This window comes from Botryllus schlosseri, chromosome 4 (genome assembly GCF_051294905.1).
Source record: "Botryllus schlosseri isolate E-star chromosome 4, Bs_hap1, whole genome shotgun sequence".
NCBI lineage: Eukaryota > Metazoa > Chordata > Ascidiacea > Stolidobranchia > Styelidae > Botryllus > Botryllus schlosseri.
In genome coordinates this window covers 22,806,660-22,828,818 of record NC_137239.1, presented here as the reverse complement: position 1 = coordinate 22,828,818, position 22,159 = coordinate 22,806,660, and the positions used below count along the sequence as shown (strand labels likewise).

The 22,159-nt window shown below is 40.6% G+C and overlaps 2 protein-coding genes across 2 annotated transcripts in view; both read left to right on the top strand.

Annotated features, from left to right (window-relative positions):
- The window catches only part of LOC145438285 (gap junction alpha-4 protein-like), a 45,374-nt gene extending 32,742 nt beyond the window's left edge, over positions 1-12,632 (top strand). Inside the window, exon 4 of the mRNA XM_080315680.1 lies at positions 12,260-12,632. Within this exon, the coding sequence (XP_080171806.1) occupies positions 12,260-12,348 (89 nt within the window). The 3' untranslated portion in view covers positions 12,349-12,632. The remainder of the gene's footprint in view (positions 1-12,259) is intronic.
- Positions 12,633-14,006: 1,374 nt separating this feature from the next.
- Positions 14,007-19,113, top strand: LOC145436802 (gap junction alpha-6 protein-like). Its single transcript, XM_080314026.1, has 5 exons — positions 14,007-14,214; positions 14,818-14,944; positions 15,581-15,664; positions 17,908-17,985; positions 18,813-19,113. The coding sequence occupies exons 1-3, from the start codon at positions 14,041-14,043 to the stop codon at positions 15,625-15,627; spliced, it is 348 nt and encodes a 115-aa protein (XP_080170152.1). The 5' UTR covers positions 14,007-14,040; the 3' UTR covers positions 15,628-15,664; positions 17,908-17,985; positions 18,813-19,113.
- Positions 19,114-22,159: the final 3,046 nt, after the last annotated feature.

Here is a 22,159-nt window from a genome sequence, read left to right as displayed (position 1 = left end):
CTCACTAATTTTACTCCGAATTAAATTCAATTCATAAACAGGTATACCGAATCAATTCAGATATTATCCAGTTGCTCAAGGCCAATGACTCGAGAGACCATGGACTCATGCACAGTAGCGCCCAATACAAAGATAATCGGCATTTCTTGTAGTCTAACTGCTATTGTCAACCCTGCGCAGTGCACAGTACACAATGTGAGGCAGCTCTGATACTTAATAGGTTGGTGATTGTGCTATTGTTGATTGAAATTACCACTTTTTACGAGGCGGCGAATTCTTGTGACGTCATAATTGCTGTAATCGTCGCACGAAATCGCAATTTACTGCATACCGCTGGTGTACGTGCAGAGTTGAACCATTCGCGTGACGTTTCAATATCGGCTCTGCACTTATTAATATCAAACCATGCAGTCGAGTTATTAAATGGAATCTCAAAACGGTACGATCATTTGAAGTGTAACCGCGGCCTGCGCTACCAGTCCGTCCGACGAATCTCCAGTTACATCAACGCTGTTCACGCGCAATGCCCCGTGTGAGTAACGAAATACACTACGCATGGCTCTGCAGGCAACACACGACAACGCTATAATACTTCCAGCTGACAATAATGATGATTACAAACGCGAAATCGCGCAGCCGTGCAATCAGTCATTGTCTCTGCATCGTTTTGACCTACTCGCATCGCGGCAATTGTTTGATGATTAAAACATTGGTGCATTTCCCAATTTAAGTTCACGAGGCATTTCGGGAGTACATCGGTCAATTCGCAAATTCCATCTGCGTGTCGATGGCTGGGTTGGCCGCCAACGCATACCAATTGAACTACGTGTTGACGGCCGCACAAATCTCTTCCTACGGTCGCGTGTTAGCCACCCCTGGGCTAGGATTGATTCCACTCCCAGCCGCATGTCGCGATCTTACCAATAGAAATCCATTGTCTATTTAATCTCTAATGGGTAAATATTCGATAATATTGTTCTGGAAACGAGTTCATCCAGCAATCAATTTTATCGGAATGTAGAAGGTTCCCTGTTCGAACGAATCGAATAATATCAGAATTTGTACTATTATGACCAATAATCCTGTGCTGCATCACGTTAATAATGAAAGGAACACTCAAAAAATGACTTTGTGCGACAATTTCGGAGTACGAATGTATCTAGTAGCTAGTTTTGTAAACGAATATGGGCGCACATAATTTAGATTTCAGAAAAGCATAACGTATATTAGCGCTCCTGGTCGGGAGAGGAGATCTAGGATGGTGCTTCTCAGCCCACGCTGGGTGCGTAGTCAGTGGAAAAATTCGGGGAATGTCCTAACTTGATGGATTTCAAACCTTTGCCGTATTCCAGAACTCGAGACATGGTACTGACACACATCTTTTGATCATTACGCTCCAATATTAGTGGGTATCAATTTCTCATGTTAATGTTTGCCTCCATTCGAATCATTCGATGTTATTCAGTTTCGCGATGTCGCCTTTTAAGCAATATGAGATAAGACCATCACTAATTAGCGTACACCCGACCGCATTGTCGCCAGACCCGCGAGAGATAGGAGCCGAAGCATGTTAGGCTCGAGACGCTATAGTCAGGCCATAGGCCAGCAATAATCTCTTTCACTCCAGGCCTATTGCAGATGCTATTGTGTGAGTCAGCGATGAAATCGTGCACACCAGGCCGAAGCCGCCAATGCATATGTGATTGCGCAGTCAAACGATGATATAGTGTGAACTGGGCCCATTGCAGATGTGATTGTTAGGCCTGCGAAACCAGGCTTTATCTAGACGCGATAAATCAGGCTTGCGAAGTTTTCCACGCGCACAGAAATGAATGACCTAATTTCGCGACCATCTCAGCGGGAGATAATCACAGCTTCCTCTCGCTAATTGACAACTCGTTTCTCGCAAACCCGCCGCGCGGAACACTGATTACACAATTATTGAATTGTAGCTAAATATTAGATTTCCAATGATCATTTCAAAATGACGGGGTTTCGCGTTTCAAATAGGCAAGTTCGACCCCCAAAATCCCCGTGGTTACGCGCCTGGCACACGCGCGTATCGAAATCGAAGACGTCTCTAACGAGGTCGCATCGATTCGCCTGATTACTAATTACTAATTACAAATCACTTCAGCGTTTGAGCATTTTGTACGAGGTGGCCGCCACCTTGTAATCTCATAAATTGGCGCTTATGTTACCCAATACTGTTATATTTAAGTTATGTAAAGAACAGCTACAGTATCAAAACGCGTCGACAGCAGGCTGATACTATAAACCTTAAAATTCCAGATCTACTATCATTATTTACTTCAAATGATTGTATTTTCAAACGTCCTTAACAGGGATTATCTTGGCGTGTCGTGATTCTATTTCGTAGTATACTTTACGCCTATACCCGTATGTCATGCTATCCCATGCAATCCTAATCATTCTAACCGTTGGACCCCAGCGTTTATATTGAATTAGTACCGAGTGTTTAGAATTTATTTTGTATAGTAAGAATATCAATGTCGCGAGTGATTATAATATAAGTCTCATATCATAGCTATAAGTACCACGTTGATTCTCTCTCTCTCTTTATAGAAAGATGAGCATCAGTTTCGTTTTATATTATCGAAATTTCCCTAGGTGCCATGACAAGTAATAGTCCACACATTGTAATAATAGCTTTCCACTTTTAGTAACATTTGGTATAACTGATACCGTTTCCACGCGACAATATTAGATTGGCAGTCTGTACCGTGATGACCCAAGTTATATTCAGGTCTATTATCTTGACATACCAAAACTTGTTGAGTGTCAACTAGTGCTGGAACAAAAGCACGACCTTCGATACCCCAGTCATTACCAGTTAACACACATTCTGACTCGAGTCAAGTCCAAGTCAATCGACTCCCAATGCGACCCGAGTCAAACCAAGTCACTCGTTCCCTATAAGCGAATCGCTCCAGGTCAAACCACTCGAAGAAGTCGACCCGAGTCACCTCAATACTGGTGTCAACCTATATATGGATAAGCTGACTACCAGCACTCAACTCCCTTAACACCTTACAGTCTGGTATGGAGTCAACTGATTTTTCCATTCCTGCGCTCCGCGTTTTATCCAGTTTTGAGCGGAAGAACGTTAACGCGCATGCACCTCCCATCACCACGAGCAATTTGCTATTTTCGTAAAGTGGGGTTTTGGCATCCTTCCGAACATTCATCAAGCAAATTTTTGTCGCTATCCTTTGTACTCCGGCATGATTAAGCCCCCCATTACAGACAAATTTCACCATTTTGCTGCAGTTAAATATTTCCTGTTCGTCAATTACCCACTGTAGCGCTTCCTTTCCCACCATTAGTTGTGGCCTTATTGTGCAAGAGTTTTGCAATGGCGTGATCAACCCCTCAATTGGGGTCGTATTTTGCCGTTTCTACTAAATTAAATTTTCTTGTTCGTCAATATGCCATCGCAACATGTACAAAAATTACGCCATCCTGCTTCCATATTTACTTACTACTACATTACTTAATCCTTCCATTTTTAATGCTTCCATATTTACTTACTACTGCATTACTTAATCCTTCCATTTTTAACGCTTCCATATTTACTTACTACTGCATTACTTAATCCTTCCATTTTTAACGCTTCCATATTTACTTACTACTGCATTACTTAATCCTTCCATTTTTACTGCTTCCATATTTACTCACTACTGCATTACTTAATCCCGATTTGGCTTAGCAATACCATCCGAAAATTTCGCAATTATGTATTTCGCAATAATAGTCATTGTATAATCATCGTTAATACCGCAAATTTGCCTCGTACATTCTCAAATTCCGTACAATTTTAGGCTTCCATAAACAAATACAACATGATTTTTTTAAACTATGTTATTTCAACGGAGTTAAATTTAGGTTAATAGTTAATTTCACATGGACTCTAATCCGTGAAAACGGGCCGAACACAACACAACACATAACAACCCTAACTTCTACCTTTACAATAATTCAGTAATTATTTTCACAATATCTATCTCAGTTTTTCATGCAATGTTACTGCTGTAATATACGTCTTTTGGTTATTCCGCCGAACAACCTTTTTAAGATAATTTTTTGCTGCAACTCTCCCGCATTTCGCATAACAAAAATACATACATCCTACCATTGTTGTTACGCTAACCGCAAAAATCAAGACATAATTGTTAAGTGATTCTTCTAAATCCTTTCTATTGTTAATATCCACAATAATTTTACCTGATGCATATCCTTGTTCTATTTCGTGTAGTTTGTGCAATCGTCCATAGAAGTCAAATGTAATTCGGTCCAATCTGTCATATCTGGCCGTAGGTAAGGTATGCGGTATACTGAGTGTAGTTTTTCCTTCTTCTTCGATAGAGGGTGTAATTGAAGAAAGTGCACTATTGGAAGTACTCTTCCAACTTCTGATCACATCATTTTTACTTACTGATGTGGGATCGCTCTGATAGTCACCTGATGAAAGCATTGACGTTGAATTAGTTCTTACCTGTAGATCTTGCTTTTTGTTTAACTTATCTGGTTCTGTATTAGAGCGGGACTTGCTGGTGACGAAGTATTGGTGCGTTTCAACTGTCGTTGCTACTTGTGATGTATCAAACAACATATTGAAATGCGCTCTTGGCGGTGTCGTGTCCTTGATTTGATTTGCGTGATGACTTAATTGTATGTAAGACTCAGGTATCTGCGTAATTTGGGATGTTTTCCTTATTGGCACGGATAAGGAGCCTAACATTTCACCATTTTTTGAGGGTATTTGATAGGTCATGGTATTCCATTGTAACCTTGCTTTTACACTTCTCGCCATTGGTACACGTGTTGTTAACCCACTTTCAGAAAAGGTGACTCCTGTCGTAGCAATACCAATGCTTTTCTGAGTGTCCATCTCTGTTGATATAGCCATAGATGGTTCCACAGTTGTGAAAATATCAGTGGGACTCGTCCTGCGTCTTTCTTGCTCACTAACAGTTTTCACTGTAGTTAAGAATGTAATAATAGATGTAGTTGGTCTTGGGCCGGTGTTATCTTCGCGTGAGGAATGCACAGTAGTCAATATGGTTGGGAGCGATGTCGATGAAGTCGTTTCGGAAATAGCAATAGCCGATGTCAACCCTCCAGTATATGGTGTGATTGCAGCAGTGGATAAAGTGGTCGTAATACTATCTGACGTATGTGCAGATGTTTTTGGCGTGGAAATTGTCGTATCTGTTGTTAACTCAGTCGTATATTGAGTATTTTTAATTGATGTTGGAGTTTCAATCATTGGTAATGCCATTGTAGTTTCAATAATATTTGTAGAATCCGTAGTATAAGCTTTCTGTATGGGCCTATGTTTTAATAAAACATTATATTCTCCGTCTTTGTCATAATAATCGTAGTAGTAATTTCCAGCGTCTTGAAAACTAGTATTATCGTCATAACCGGCATAGCTAATTCCTTCTTCGTAACCTTCTATATAATCGTAGTTATAGTGGTTAGTGTCGTATTGATTCGTCATTCTTACATTTTCCTCAGTAATTGTTATGGTTTTTACCCGTGTCACAGCGGGTTCTGGAGTCGCTACAACAGAAGTGATATCAACCCATATACCAGTCTCGCTACTAGGAGGCACTTCTCGAGTGATTCCTTCGTAACTTACAGTCCTTGTCGTTATTGCTTCCGCGTTACTTCGTGGCATTACGGAGCTAGAAGGTACTTTTCGAGTGGTTCCTTCATAATTTACAGCCTTTGTCGTTATTGATTCCGCGGTACTTAATGGCATTTCAGAGTTAGTTCTGATTTTGTTATTGTCCTTATAGGCATAAGGCGTATACACCAATATTCCAGCACATATTGCGGCTGTGTAGGCCACACTTGGTCGGAATATCCGGATATCATGAAACTGTACCTCTATGAGCTTGCGTGTTGACATATAGCTCAGTAATTCTTCATTTATCCTACTCAGTTTCTGAGGTGTCAAGGCTGACCGTAGCGCCTGACTTAGAGACTCCATCTCTTCACCAGTTATGGACCTGTCCAATCTCCCCAGTTTTCTCCGCATTTTATATATGGGCAAAGATAACTGGCGTAACCGCCGTTTTGTTGCTTCTACGTAATACATTCCTAGGCGAGCTAGATAATAGTCCATACTCCTTGTATTTTGCCCATTGCTTTTAAATGATGCAGTCAGGATAAAGTCGCCTAATCTACCGGGTTGTTTACACTGGGGTAGACTCTTAGGCCATGCTTTGAGGGGAGATTCCTGGCCTGCAGGTTTTGGAGATGCAATTCGTAAACGACCATTGCTATGATCTGCATACACGGGTTGATTTGTATATGGATCATATAACACTTCCTTAAAGGCCAATGCCGTCTTTAAACTTCCTATTGAATTTCGACAAACCTTTTGATTTTTTTTACGTTCACATTCTATGCTGCCTTGCAACATAGTCGGAAAATTTCTCTTCCCCATTATCCGTTGAGTATCATTATTCAGATGTTCGCGGAGGGCGTAAATCCTCAATCTAAACCAAGTATGACCATCAAAGTTTGCTGGCCTCTCCCTGGGGCCCGTCTCATTTCGAGCCTTCAACCACACGATGTCGTGATGTAATCTGGGTAATTTGACTCCCGCTGGCCATTGACTGTAGGAATAAGTTTCTTGCATTCTCGTCCCTAATCCTCTTATGCTATTATCTATTTCCATAACCACAAAGTCTCTGGACAGTATATTTACTGCCAGATCATCTGTATAAAATGAGCATCCTATGCATTGCATCTGGTTGTCTTCTCCGTGCACACATACGTTAAATTCGCCTTTATTGACTCTCCATCCCGCGATTTCTTCGAAACGCTGCTGACACCTTGCTGTCACTGTTGCATATTGTGCCAAGATATTCATCACTGATAACTTGTACACCGTCAACAGTTGATGTATAGTAACTTGTGGAGTAGCATTAGGAGATATCATCCGAAGGATCGGACCTGGCACAGCCATAGTGCCATGTTCTTCCCTTCCTACCACATACTTCCATGTATGTACTAAGCCAAAGTTATTCTTTCGACGATATGTTGTGGTTCTGGTAAAGGCTGCCAAAGTAATATCGGGAGATATTCTTGATAGTTTCCGATTGCACCCGCACTCTCTTTCGTATTGTCTAACATTGTTCCAATACCTCTTGTCAGACCCCGAGGGTGCAAATAACTTGTACAATTGATCTTGGCTAGCTCGTGTTGGACCAAATTTGGGCGTCTCTTTGTATATTGGAAAATTATTTTCCGTTTCACCTATTGGCCAACTCTCGTTCAATTTGAATAGTCGATTAAGGCGGATGTATCTGAGACCTTGATACCGGAACGTTGTCCATCCTGTAAGATTAAATGTTAACCTCACACTCATAGCAGACAGGGGCAATAATTGGCCATGAGTTTGAAGATATCCTCGGTGTAGTGTTAAGGCTACTGCCAGCACAATCCATAATTTAAGGTAACGATTCATATTATTATAAATTAGTTAGTATATCTGTGGACTTATGAAAAATTTTTAATTAATAAAAGTAAAATCCTTTGAGTACATATGCGTGCACTACATTCTTGTCGATTTGGCTGTTTTAACGGGGGTCGATACCGATGATATGTGCATTATCAACTGAGTATTCGTGTTTCGCCGTTGTACCTCAGTTTTTAACTTAGGACAGCAAAGACTGCTATAACGACAGCCACAAAACAAGACGATCCCGGCCCCCAATATCAAAATTACTGGAATTAGAACAGACCCCAGGCCGGAAAAAATTCCGCTCACTCCCTTATTGAATATTCCTCCGACCGCACCTAATCCATCTTGTAGAAGATCTCCTGTGCTATCTCCTACTGATTTTATCAAGCTTCCTACACCGTGTGTCATGTCTTCTATCGTTTGGCCCAAGTTATTCATAAATTCTTCTCCTCCAACAAATTCGAAAGGCTTAATTGTAATATTCTCATATCGCCAATCAGAAATATTCATGTACACACTCTTATTTAGATCTTTTCTCCAAACTTGTAAACCCAAATCCACACTCTGTTGGGCTTGATCTAGACTGATTCGGTTAGCACGTAGCTCTACCCCAATGTCATTCGTCTCATTGATGTAAGCGTCTCTATAGGCTATTAATTGCTGAGCGTGTTCTTTTATCCGCAGCGTTCCTTGTCGGATTTTTGTGAGATATACTTTGCTGGAGTCGAATATTAACTTGCCAGTTAAATTAGCCAACTCGTCCAAAACCAATCGATCAAGGGCCAGTTCAGCTTCGCTCATTTCCTTATAGTTTTGAAAAGAGGTCAGGGATGCTGTGGCTTGTCGTACTATCATTTGTCGGTTTCTTTCTATGTACTTTTCCATTAGTACAAGTCGTTTATTTGTTAACGTTGTCCTCATTTCCATGGTAGCGATCGTTTGATCCAGTTTCTGTTGTTGGGCTATTTGCAGAAGAGAGAGTTCGTTAATCTTTCTCCCTAGTGCAGTGGACCTCTGCGTGGCCTGTATCATTCTATTATTGATTTGTCGGCTAAGATCCAATGTTTCTTCATGTAACTGGGATGAAACTGTCGCAACGACGGCGATCGCTGATATCGCAGCAAAAACGAGACATATCAGTCCTGACAGGAACCTTTTACGCCTTCTACGCGTACCCCGTGGGGCGGTATTACTTGATACCAATTCACCTTTAATTTCTATTGGTCCCCCTGGGAAGCGTGGTCGGTTTAGCTCCGGATCAAAATGAACATGGTCCCAAAAGGCTGCCTTCAAAATGCGTCCTCCTACAGGGTCGCGGCACAAATCCTGGTTATGTGATATTCTATTTTTACATGCTTCATCCGATGCAGTAAGAGAGGGGAAGAATTTCCACATAGGCCTGGGAAAAGGTACCCATGTTGATGTAGACGCCTTAAACCTAGTCGGCGCACCATCAAAAAGGTTATTCCACCTCATGCCCTGATTGCCACGATTAGCATACACACTGTGATCCAAATTTGGAAAAGACGGTTGTATCCATTTTACTCTGGGAGGAAAATTTGTCGTTGGTAGATCACCCCATATAGTGGTATTCATTCCTGGCCAGAAATTGCACGAATGGGCTATTACACCACCATCAGGCCAGAAGTGCTCAAACCAGTACTGATTAATCCATCCCCCCTGCGCCCGGCATGGAATGAACTTATTGCGCATATACGGCCATGTACTTATTGTAGTCATTACTATTTCTTGGATGATTATATCTGCCTTATTTGGTTCCAGAGCAGAAATCACTCCTCTAAAATTACACCTTGTACAGATTCCTTTTCTGACCCCTTTTACCCTCCAAGAGTGGTATTGTTGCCAAAAAACACTATGGGAGGCATAATCTTTATCCACTAGATGCCAGCATTGTGTAAAACTATTGCTACTGGCATTATACTTATTTAATTCACTTAATTTTTCTTTGTCCCCGTCTCTCATTGGCTCTTGAAGACATGAGGCTTCAACAGCTGAATAACTTTCGAATAGTCGTATCATAATCAATTTAAATTTGGTTAGAGCAAACATGGAGTAATTCCTGCCAAGGTCATGATACCAGTAATAGTCCCCACTCCAGAACCAGCGAATCCTATAATACCCTATTGGACGTATGAACATGTTTGTTTGTTTAAGAACATCATAGGAAATATTGGGCGTGATTTGGCCCAGACGCCGTTGACAGAGACAGGTGCGTTCAAAATCTTGTACACTTGTCCAATATCTTCCATGTGGAAACGCCATTTGTTGTAATGAAAAACGCTCAGCTACTACGTAACCAAATGACTTGCTGTAAAATAGTTCAGGCCGTCTATATACATGTCGCTCCGCCGTTTTGTTGAAAATGCTCATCAAGTGATAGTCCTCCCATTGTGTATCATTTAGAGTGATCCATTCTTCAGGCAGGGGTCCCCGTAGTTCCCCTAGCGTCCCCTGAGTGAAAGACCGTGCCCTACTTGTTACAGGATCTGCAAGTCCGTGCATGCCTTTCGCCGCCGTATGCAGCACCAAATCAGACGTACAAATGATACCAACAAGGATAGACAGAGAATAAGGAAGGATGTCCATGGTACAGACAGTGGTGGTTCTCGCCACGTCATAAACTAAATATAATCGCGCACTAGACCTAGACTACCGTCTGTAAAAACACAAAACAACAGATGTCGTCATTTCCGTCCTGGAACCTTAAAACGGGGTTTACAAATGTGGTAATACAGGAGACCCATCAAATTTGTCAAAATTATACCGTGGATCATTGTGTATGGTGCGCAGGAGTGCCAAGAATCGGTCAGTCTTTTGATGTTGACGTTTCCACAAAAACTCCCCTACGTAATCGGCTAAAAGGTGACGTGCTAAACCACGAGACCTATGTAAGTGATATTTAAGCTGTCCCCAGGCCCCCTCGATTTCATTAGTACAAAAAGCTGTCCGGGGATCTTTAAACCATCGGGAGTGGTCCACTACGCCGTGTATGTAACCCTTCCCCCAGCTCTCTATGCCCTTGTAGGAAGGATAAGCATCGGTTAGAATTGTGGACCCCTCTGTCACATTTTCTACTATGAGTTTTCGAAATACTTCAGCAGTTCTGTCAGAAGTTATTTCAATGAACATTTCTCCGGTGGCTTTGTCTATTCCTCCAAACCCCCAAATGGCTTTAACAGCTGGTCCTTTACCAGAGGCAGCCCGGCGCTTGGCTAAGTGCGTTTCATCAATAATTACGCAACCGCCTTCCTTTCCCAAACGTCGCTTGTTCCTGTGAAATTCGGACGTACAAAGCTTTCGCAATTTGCCGCACCAGGTAACCGTTGAACGTGGGCTAATCTCAGCTTCATGCGAAATTTGGGTTTGCAACGCGTCATGGGACCAAAAGTAGAACAATATTAATAATTTGGGAAGTTCTACCTTGCTTCCCGCGAATATCGAGTGTTTCCGTATAGTCGCCGTAGTGTCACAGGGGTTGCATCGCCACCTAAATCCATCATCGCCTGTTGACGTAATTTCCTCTTTCATTATTTTTTTACATCGCTTGCATTTCATCCTTCACACCAACAACCCGTGATTTCTCAGAAATATCACACAATCCCGTGTGTTTAGCAATGCACCCGATTCGACCAAACTCAACACATTGTATGTTCTTTTCCGCGTATCTGCGCAAGTAAATAATACGACATGTGGTGTCGACCAACTCCCCATCGTCTTTAGCGGATCAAACCCCCCTTTTTCTTGGCGTTTTATGTGTACTGACTCTCTCCTATTTTAATCCCGTGTTATTCCTATGACAGGGTTATTTTTTTCACTTGTTCCTTATCAGACCTAACGATTTTTTCACCCTCATTTCAATGTACATGCAAAACACTTACTATCCTCCTACACACCCATTTTATGGTGCAACAACTATTGCCGCCTAGACCTCCGGGCACTTATTTCACAAGTACCAAATGCTGCATTACGATGTAGTTCTGGTTAAAGATATTTGTGGTCTGTTTATGACAGTGGTCGTAAGCCTTTTTCGTCGAATGATCCATATTTACCCTGCATTTTCAATTGTCAATGTCAGTCCACTGTGACGTCACAATTAAATATTCGTCACGTCATGGCTAGGAGAAAATAAAAGAACGTGTTTTACACAAGGGCCTTGTTTAAAACATGTTCGTTTTAAATTGATTTTTGTTTTAACCCCTAAAAATGACTAGTGGAAACTAAAACATTATATTAACTAAGATGAGATCGAAACAAGTATAGGCCTATTGGACAGGCATCTTTGCATTAATAACTCAAGCGCTTATTTATTGATCTATAGATTGATCATATTTAAAACTGAATTACGTTCTATAATAAAAAGTTCTGAGATGGGTACCAAGATACGTGTGTATAATGTAGACTGTGTAATCATTGAAAATTGTGCAACGTCAATGTAGTTGTACTTTATATCCGTTCGTTGTAACTGTACCCGAAGTTTTTTTTAGTTTGGTCTTGTGTTTCAAGATTTATATGTCATCACTTCTTGACTTCTTTGCTTAACTAACAAAAATCCTTACAGTCACTCGACTATATAGTTGGTATAGTGCAAACCTATATTGGCATTGTAGGTATAGTACGGAATTTCTATATTGTCACTGCATCGTGTTTTTGCGATAATAATGTACAAGCTAGATTCAACGATTAGCACAGCAGGCTGATTGGTTTAAATTTATAAATTGAATGTATATCATGTTACAGTTTACGTCCAGAATATTCCAATGAGATCCCTCCAACAGATCACGAGAAGCCGTAGAGCTCTTTCGACTGTGAGTGAACAAATGTTTTAATTTTCATTTCACGCGTGTATGGTTACATGCTTCTCTTTCATATCGCCAACGGGATGTCAAATTTTCCTGATTTATGAATAACGTATGCAGGGAAACCATCAGTATAATTGAAGTACTGCGTTTCATTTGATCGACGAGCACTAGACTAAATAGAATATGTTTTCGATTAGGGGTGGTTCATATAGAGTCCATCCAAGCATGACCGAAACAGCACTTCGACGGCCCCTCCCTCCAAAAAAAAAACGTTGGTCTGGGGCCTCTCATAGGGTGATAAACCAAACTTCTGGCGGGCGAAAATTTCAAATAATCCAAGATTGAATAATGAATATAGGTCAATATGATCGGGAATTGCATATATATTGCTGTCGATTGTTTTATCCTATGAGTGAGGTGTCTTGGAAAATGTAGAGCCCGTAAATATTAATTAGACATATTCGGTGGGACCCGTTGGTATAATGACTACGTTACATGATGTTATTTCGTGACCGCCTGTCTGCTACGTCGAAAGATATTGAAATCGCCCCAACGCACTAAACTGAAAGACGCACACGATTTCAAATCGGTATTTCTTATGCACTGGCAAATAATTTTTCTCTGCGGAATGGCATTTGTCTCGTGGGGTTCAGATTGCCAGGACAGGAACATTCGGCGCCAGCCATTTAGACGCCTATGGACAATTAAACATATATGTATATTAGGGTTGTTCAAAGATAACTTTTTTTATCCAAATTTCACTCGCTTAGTGATAAAATTGTCAGGTTGCCTAAAAGAAAGCTATACACACCAAACTTGGGTCAATTCCGATCAGTAAAGGCCGTGCAATCTTGAATTGAAAATTCGACTATTTTTGAATTTATAGTATTTACGGTGAAAAATTTCGACACTTCGATATGACCAAATATCGTGTTCCATGCAGGCATGTCTGGAGGGAAAGTGATGCTTTTTTCACGGATTTATATCTTGATACTGGGCTGTGATAGAGTTGAAATAATGAAATTGCCAATTAATGAAAAATTAATTTGACACTGATTTGCTGGAAATGAGTCAACAAAATTGAAATAGTCTCGTTAAAATGATGGTGATATATATAAGCAAATAAAATACTTTAAAGGCTGAAATCGGGCACCATGAGCAGAAAATGATCTGACGCACATGTAAAATACAGCAAAATATAATTCCCAGGTTAATATCGATACCCGAAAGTATCTTCTTTCGACGTGCCGATGTAGCTTTGACGACGTTTTGGTATTTTTGAACAACCCTATCGAAGTTTTCGGCCAGCATAGGGGCAGTCCTTTTCGGCCAAGGTTTTCTCGCTGCCAATCGTTCGATCACACTTCTCGGAGTCGTATGTTACATGGCCTAAAACTCCATATGTCTTGGTGCGTAGTGGTGCGGTAATGGCCGACGACGAAATGCCCATTTCCATAAATCATGCGTATTTTTTCTTGGGAGAAGGGCACCCAATGATGTTTGACAACATTACCACAACAAAATTTTTTGAAAAAGTTGCATAAATTTTCAAAAAGTACTCCATAGTTATGTTAATTCACGAAACAATTTTGGGCCCCCTACGAGCTGCCCCCCAATTGGGGGGTTTGGGGTGCGGCAGTTACGGCCCTGCTTCCGAGTATACGCGCGGGCGCCTAATGCGGCTACAAACATTTCCAGCATATTTCTGATTCTTTCCCTATGAAGAAATTTTACGCGATACGCAAGGGTTTTCTCTCGCACGAAGACATCTACGAGATCCAGTGTGTCGTTAGAATGGTGTTGGAGGTTGTCTTTCTCTGCTTGCAGCAGCTACTATTTGGTTTCGAGGTTGCTGCAACCATACAGTGTGAAGAATTCCCGTGCCCAAGTAAGGTAACTAACTGTGCTATTTAGTGAATAGTTCTTGACATCTTATTATAATGGGGCGAATTTCTTGATCACTGGCTGAAATCCAACATTAGCGGAGTAGACATACACCAAAACCCGTTGGTACGGCCATCCATGTCCCTATATCACGTTATCGGTGCATTGCATAGTTTCGAAATGCCATCTAACTGACTAGCTGTGCTTAAAACGCGTAGGCGATGGTATATCCGTCATTCAAGGGATTCGTATATACTGCGATTGAACTAGAGTACGGGACGATCATGATGTGATAAATAATGTTGAAGGCTTAAGCATTAAAGAGTTATGTAGATTGTACAAGACACAATACGGCTTTAAAGCGGCGAAGACCCTTAAACTGAGTTCTATAAATCTTGTATATTAATAAGGGCGACCCTTGTGCAATCAAAAACTATCGCGACTGTAGAAATCGAGCGAAGCACGAAGAGATTTTGATCAGAAAGTTTGAGTAGAAGTGGAAGTATAGCCGAGAATCACTTGATTAAATAGCTGAGGCCTTCATTGTTCGCTGTAGTATGCTAAATAGCTACGCCTATAAGCGCTTCGCCCGCTATATTTTTTCTGTTGCAGATCCGATGCCATCCGGCCAAGACAACCGAAAAATCCTTCATGCTTGTTTACTCGTTTTGCGTGGGAGTTGTCAGCGTTTTCTTCGGAATCTATGAGTTGATATCGATGCACGGGAAAAAGAAAGAGAGTAAGGCAATTTGAATGCAATATCGATAATGATTTTATCTGATAGTTTTCACGCATATCATATTGTCCTGAAACATATAATGTGGAGTATTGACCCAAGCCATGGATTGATGTGTTGATATATTCCAGAAACGATTGCTGCTCCTCAGAACTATGGCAAGTACGATTGTTTATGATAAGATGCCTACAGGAACAACTCTGGTCAACTGTATTGTAGTTTGCGTACATGTTTGAAAAGATAGGACGCATCACGCACTTCACCACGGACAGTCGGACACTTTTTCGTTTAAGCTATTGTTATCAGATGTGGTTAAAGAAGTCGTCGTACTCAAGTAGAAGTAGTAGTAATGTGAATTTGTACTTAAGTACAGGCGAATTGGCGATTTCTAAGTATTAAGCACAAAAGAAAGTATTCTATAGGCATATAGTTTTGCTTAACAACTAAAATTTGTCAAGCAGTAATCTAAAATCATAATCATCTGTGTAAGTATAGTGCAAGCAGGCAAAACCTACTATGAGTACGCCAAAATGCAGAAGTAGGCTACTTCGTTACCAACCAGCACTGAATGTAATGAATTACGTATACCTGATTTCGAATGCGCTGTCACGAAAGACTGTGTTGTTAAATGTGTTCCAGCCTATTCGAAACTTTCAACTACAACATCGAATGCGAGGATCGACTAAGATACGACGAAGACGACAACACACTTACAAGCGACAGGTTATAATCATTGTAGCCAAGGGGAAACTATGATTATACCCTTAAGACTTTCGACTTCTATATATGAGACATCATTCATTTACATTAGTCACAATCGGTATTCGTGACGTCACGTCCTAATTACAAAAGTTTGGATTCACCCGCCTAAAAAATAATCATCCCGGTTAATCCGTCTGTTTGTGCAATTATGTATCCACGCAGACAGGGCTGTCATCGACATGGATCAAAAACCAAGGACAGCATAATATCATCTGTTCGCGACCTTTATAGTAGCTGCGTTTCCACCGGCTCTAATCACGAACTCATTGCCAAATATGCGGACATCTTACGGACAAATCTGAGACATAAGGACGATATGGCAACCCTACAAAGGGGTAGGCTACCATATGTACTTCTGGAGGAGGAATTGCCCTCCGTGGTCACCCAACTGTCCTTTTTTTTTGCATGTCGTCTTTTAATCTGTTTAAATTTCCTGTTTTTTGTGTCTGTTATTATAATTTTTTGCTTGTATAGCCGTCAAACTTGACGCAAAGAAAAAAGTGATTTTTGGGTTCTGAAAATATGGTAGGCTTAGCTATAGCATAGGGTTGCCATATTTTTGTGTAGCAAATTCCGGACACTCTTTAGCGCCTCCTAGCGGATTTTAAAATGAGGTGAAACACATTGGCCGTCAACATGACGTCACACTATCAAAGCATTGCCCATCGACTGTATACACAATACAGGAATGAAGTGGAACATAGGTCATGAATTGGGCAATCTGTAATGGGAGCTCTGGTGATTGCTACTTGCTAGGGTTAGCAATAGATTCCTCTACGGGCGGATGAAATCATCTGGCGGGCCGTGTCTGGCCTGTCAGGATTGTGTTTGACAGCCCTGCTATACAGTTACGTCGGTGCGGCTATCTGCTTATGTGTTTTAATCAGGTCCGAAACAACATTTTTTCTCCTTCCCCCCTCAAAGCACTGATCTTGTGCCCACTATAGGGTAGTCGATGTAACTTGTTGGACACTTACTATATGCATTTAGCTGTTATATTTTATGTATGAATTCTGTGAATAATATTGATTCTTCGATACATTAGGCTACTCTAAAATGCACCAGGAGGTTGCACATCCGGTGATTTCCAACCTCTTATGCTCGCGACCTCATTTCCCACTTGAAAATGTTCAGTGGCAAAGCTCAAAACTTGATAAGCTGATTACTAAAAAAATTCAGCTTGCCCAAACTTACACACGGCATAGGAAGCTGATTACGTTCAACATCATCGCGATCTCCAGATAAAGGCGGGCGACCCCACAAGATTTGGAGCCACTGTATGTGATTGAAGAATCCAATCGGCCTTAACCAACTCTAGGAATATACCGTTAGCTTATAATTGCGATTACAATCAGACTTATTTCAGTAAATGATGGTTATTTATATTTATTTTGATTGCATTTTTTGGCGAGGGTGGTGCCTGAAGCCCATACTAATATCCTTATACGTTGCAAACTCGCGCGGGGCGCGAAGAACAATTTTGAATAGCATAAACCTGCTTGAAAATAATATTGTTTATGTTGATTTACAAAAAACTTTTGAGCCTGCTTCAAGCCTTCAAAATTCCGGACATTTAGGTATATTTTTGAAATTCCTCCCGGACGCGGATTTTTCAGTGAAATTCCGGACATGTCCGGGAAATTCCGGACGTTTGGCAACCCTACTATAGCATATAACGCTACATGGCGATAAAGAAGGATTGTCATCTTGATCGTTTTCTCGAAAGATGTGCACATTTCACTCTCGGCATATTTCAAGCTATAGCTCAACACTTCTGCCATATAAGTAATTAAGTATGCGGAACGACGTTTAGGGAAGGCATCACAGTGGTCTTAGGCTACGGTGTAGAGTCGAAGTTGGGGGCTCGCACAGGATTACCTGCGATTATGGGGCTCAAATTCGATTTCGGAGCAAGACAGGATTATACACACCATCTCTCTGGCATTGTATTGCTCATCCACCCCATTTAACGAGACGTGATGTCAGCACGTGCCGTGTCGTTCACTTAGTCCCGCTATATGGGCAATATGACGCAGTGTCGAGCCGTTTTAAAAATCCATGTAAACGGGGTCGGTGTCAACTATGTCCCCTTGCCTTGTTTCGGGGAACGAATATTGAGATGTTACAGACATCAGAGTAAGCCCCTCAAATGTGACTTGCTTTCTTAAATGCTGTTGCTATTCTGATTACGTATATGTTCACAGTACCATCAGTGACCACAGCGGTAGCGACGCGGATCCAAGCGACGATGAAAGCGAAGACGAAGAGTTAGAAGACGATGGGTAGCATGTCACAATTCTCTGGAATCCAACTTTCATAAAATCGTGGAAAACTGAGACTGAACCTTACAAAGATTTTTATAATCCAATTCGGTGTTTGTTTTGAAATCCACCAGCATTTTTCCAAACCAAATCTGGATCTTTGGAGTAAAACCTTAAATCCAGATTTAGAGGGAGGCAGATCGCTTCCGCTAACTTTTTTTATTATCTTCAAAGTTTCATTATGTTCATATTTTTACTTTCCTTATTTTTAATAATAATCCATGCTCTGCTATGTACAAAATAGAGGCGCCGCTATCAATTGCTGACATAACAAGATCAGTAGAGAAATATCTGATTCGCACAGCGGTAAAGTATAGCCCTGTGGGACCTCCGCCCAACGACTGATAACGAAAAAACATGCTGTGTGTTATTGACCGTATGAGCTCCCTCCCCACATACGGGGGAGATCAAACCAAAGAAGTCAAACGAGAAAATGGACATGACATCACAGTACAGTTTCAATATTTCACGGACAGTTGGAGTCATGAGACCGCTCCAGTAAATATATAATGTACCAGTACATCAGCCCAGCTTCCTTTCGTAATCTTAATCGTAGGCATTCGTATTTTCGTCTGCTCAAGACATGTAGGATACAACGCGATCGATCAGACACAAATGCGATGCAACTAACATACGTCGATACGAAATATTAGACACGTCGGCTATTGGCATTATTGGCCAGAACCGAACCGTGTTCGAATGCTTAGCTCAGTGCTTAGACGGCCGTGAATGTCATCACCACTACGCCAACTCCCCATGCAACGATGTAGGCCTATCTTCCTTTTCAGATACGACGCCTTTGGTCTCCAACCAAAAGATCGGTGGAAGAGACGTTACCACGACGGTGATAGCGAGAGTGGCTCCTCTAGCGATGGCGACACCGAACGAGGGGATGACGTCTCGGAAGGGAGTCACCAGTCTTCTGAATATGAATATGGCTTAGTTTAACTCTAGAGTTTAACCCGTGATTTATTTCTATCACACTCCACGTCTGTGCTACAGAGGTCCGAAGCGACAATGGTATCAATCTGAAGTGGTGGTGATATTATATTAATAGTAATAGCAATATTGTCCGTTTTACTCTGAATAAAGAAAATATGAATACTAATAATATTACTATCAACAACAATTAGTGTAGCCACATTTATTTTCATAAGCTCGGTCTTCATATTTCAGAATGTAGCCAACAACACATACCTATGAATTGATCGTGTAGGCCTACACCAACATTTATGGTTGCATTTAAAACAAACGGTGCTTTAAAACACTCTGTTTAAATCAGTGATTCCCAACGTGGACAATTTTGAGAAACAAGGGGGCGAAAACACCAAAGGGGGCGACTGGCGGGCGAACATGTTAGAACGTCCTGCGAGGTATAGGGGTGATGTGGTATCGATGGATTAAGAATTGCAAAATGATCTCTGGGCCCCTAAATCTTCAGCCGATAAGAGTAGATCTTTTGCTGGCACAGAACTTTGGTACAAGCTCTACATACCGGATATATATACAATTATACATGAATATCAATTGGAAAAATATTTATGAACGTTCAAAATTAGTTGCTCGAACGAATTATCGGTACCCATGCGGTGGGTCGGAAGGAACACGACCTGATGGGAACCTATGTGACATAAGCTCAAAAACTTAAATGTTCCAACTTTTCTTGCTGTGTAAAATAATCTAAGCCACAACAAGCAAGAAAAATAATGTTTGTTCGCAACCGCCGGGAAAATAAAATAAATAATACCTCTAATGTTGCCATGAAATCACTTTTTGATTTAAGCACAAACTCACAAATTTGAGGGTACATACACATTACCCGTAAATCGAGATTTTGACTTCCAAATAGCTCATTATAGCAACAAAACATCACAGCTACTTACACTGGTCAACAAAATGAAAAAAAAATTAGGCAGAAGATCTGAGAGCCGTTTTGGGGTTTTTGAGGTTGCTGATTACGAACATCACATTAGTTTTGTCAGATTGGCTCTTTGTCAGAAGATATTTATACCCCTAAAAAAGCCCCAAATTACTGTATTTACCCTTAAATATTTCACTTGGTAGGAAGAAAATCGTAGTTTTTTCTACTTTTATACTGCACATAAATAACTAATTGACTATGAAGAACCCTCATGTCATTCTCAGTCATTCTATCAATATTAACATAACATGATGCGAAATATTTGTTTGTCAAAAAAGCAGTTTGTCAAGAATGAAAATTGTACTTTTGCATAACGGAAAGACATATTCTCTTGTATCAATTGGTCATTCTACCTAGATTAAAGAGGAGTATAAAACTATAAAATTTGTCCTTGGAAGGCCTAACTACAATACTCATATACGTCTCCTTTTTTGACTGGTAAATGGATAACTTTCCGCTGAGTCAACAAAGTGGGTATACCTAGTAACCCCATCGAACGAGAAGATTAAATCTGGTATCTGGTATATTCGAATACCGATGAAAGATTACAATTTCACATTAGGAAGGAGTTCACTGCCTCTAATTTATCCTAAGCTTTTTAGATGATCATAAAGAACCACAAACAGTTGGTCCGAAAATTCGTATCTGCATATCGAACACTTGAGCACAAACATGAGCATAAAAGTTCACTTGCTGTTCAGATATCTTGATAAATTTCCTGATCATCTTGTTGATTAGCAAGGGGGAAGGCTCAACCAAGACATCAGAACAACAAAAGAGAGATATCAGGGCAGATGAGATGAACAATTGAAAATAATATGTCAGACCATTGCCGCAACCTTTCAAGAAACTGCGCTAAATAGCTTACAGACGAAAATCGTACAAAAAAAAAACAATTTTGATTTAAAATATATCAATAATATGATATTCCAACAGATTATTCCAAATTTACAGCAGGTGGTGGACGTAAAACTGATTGAATTAATGCCACGTTATTTGAGTATCTACGTAAATACTTATGTACATGACTGGAGTTTATTTATGTACATGATATCCGTGAAAATCTGTAACTATGATAAATCTATTACCCCTGAATACAGTGCTGTTGCTGTATTTTGATTGCTGAGTCTTCTGCGTGTAAAAATAACAAGTAGATTGATTTTCTAAACTTTATAGTACGACTGAGCCGATTATATATCTAGTCACTACCGCGAAAATGGGGGATTTTGGTCAAAATAGCCTCATGGGTTATCTCCACAACAAAAGCCAATTTGAACAAACTAAGGTCATATTCGGAATCAGTGCCCCTCAGAACCCCCAAAACCACTCTTACTTTGTCTGCCTAAAAATATGTGTTGACCAGTGTTATTAAACACAGCGTCTATGTGTGTAGGCGTGTTTTTGTTGTCGCATGACTAGTTAGTCCAACTATTTTGCTTGATTTAGCTATATGGTATCATTGACCTCACCTGTATAAATTATGTATATGAATTGAAAAAAGTCCACCCAAGGATGGTATTTATTAAAACATATGTGCCGTTATATAGACTCGTACAAGCCCTACAATTCACATTAAAAATCATTGTAGGCTTTTTCGTGTTGAATGTTGCCAAGACAAATGAATGCGTCGATCGAAATTTATTATTTACACCCCCAAAACAGAAAACATCTGTAAGGGACCGCATAACTCATGTAGGTCGAAGTTTTTTTGCATTTGAGGAAAGATTCTGTCAGCATGCAATTGTAGACAAATTCACGGAGTGTAGTCATTGGATTATCATAGAGAATTTTTCAAGTATTTTCGTTCCCAGTGTCGCATCGGTACTACATCTCCCCCCCCCCCCATTTAATTACCACGGGCAAGGATGCGCGTAAAGACTGCTTATTCTGCATATGACGCGAAAGTTGATTTAAAAAAATTCAGCTCAGCTGAAAGTAGACGGGAAAACCAGTTTTCCGGGCACCTACTCGGATAAATGACCCTTTTAGTCAATTTACCAGCGATCAGAGTTAATTGAATAAATTTCACGTATGTATGTAGGCTATGTCCTCGTTTTCAAATCCGTAAATATTGGGGTGCGAAAATTTGTGACAAGCTCGATAAGGGGCGATGGGTCGAAAAAGGTTGGGAGCCACTGGTTTAAATCATGTTTTAATCAGTGTTTTAATCAAATGCCTTTTTGAAAAAAAAACATTTTTTTTCAAACGCTGTAT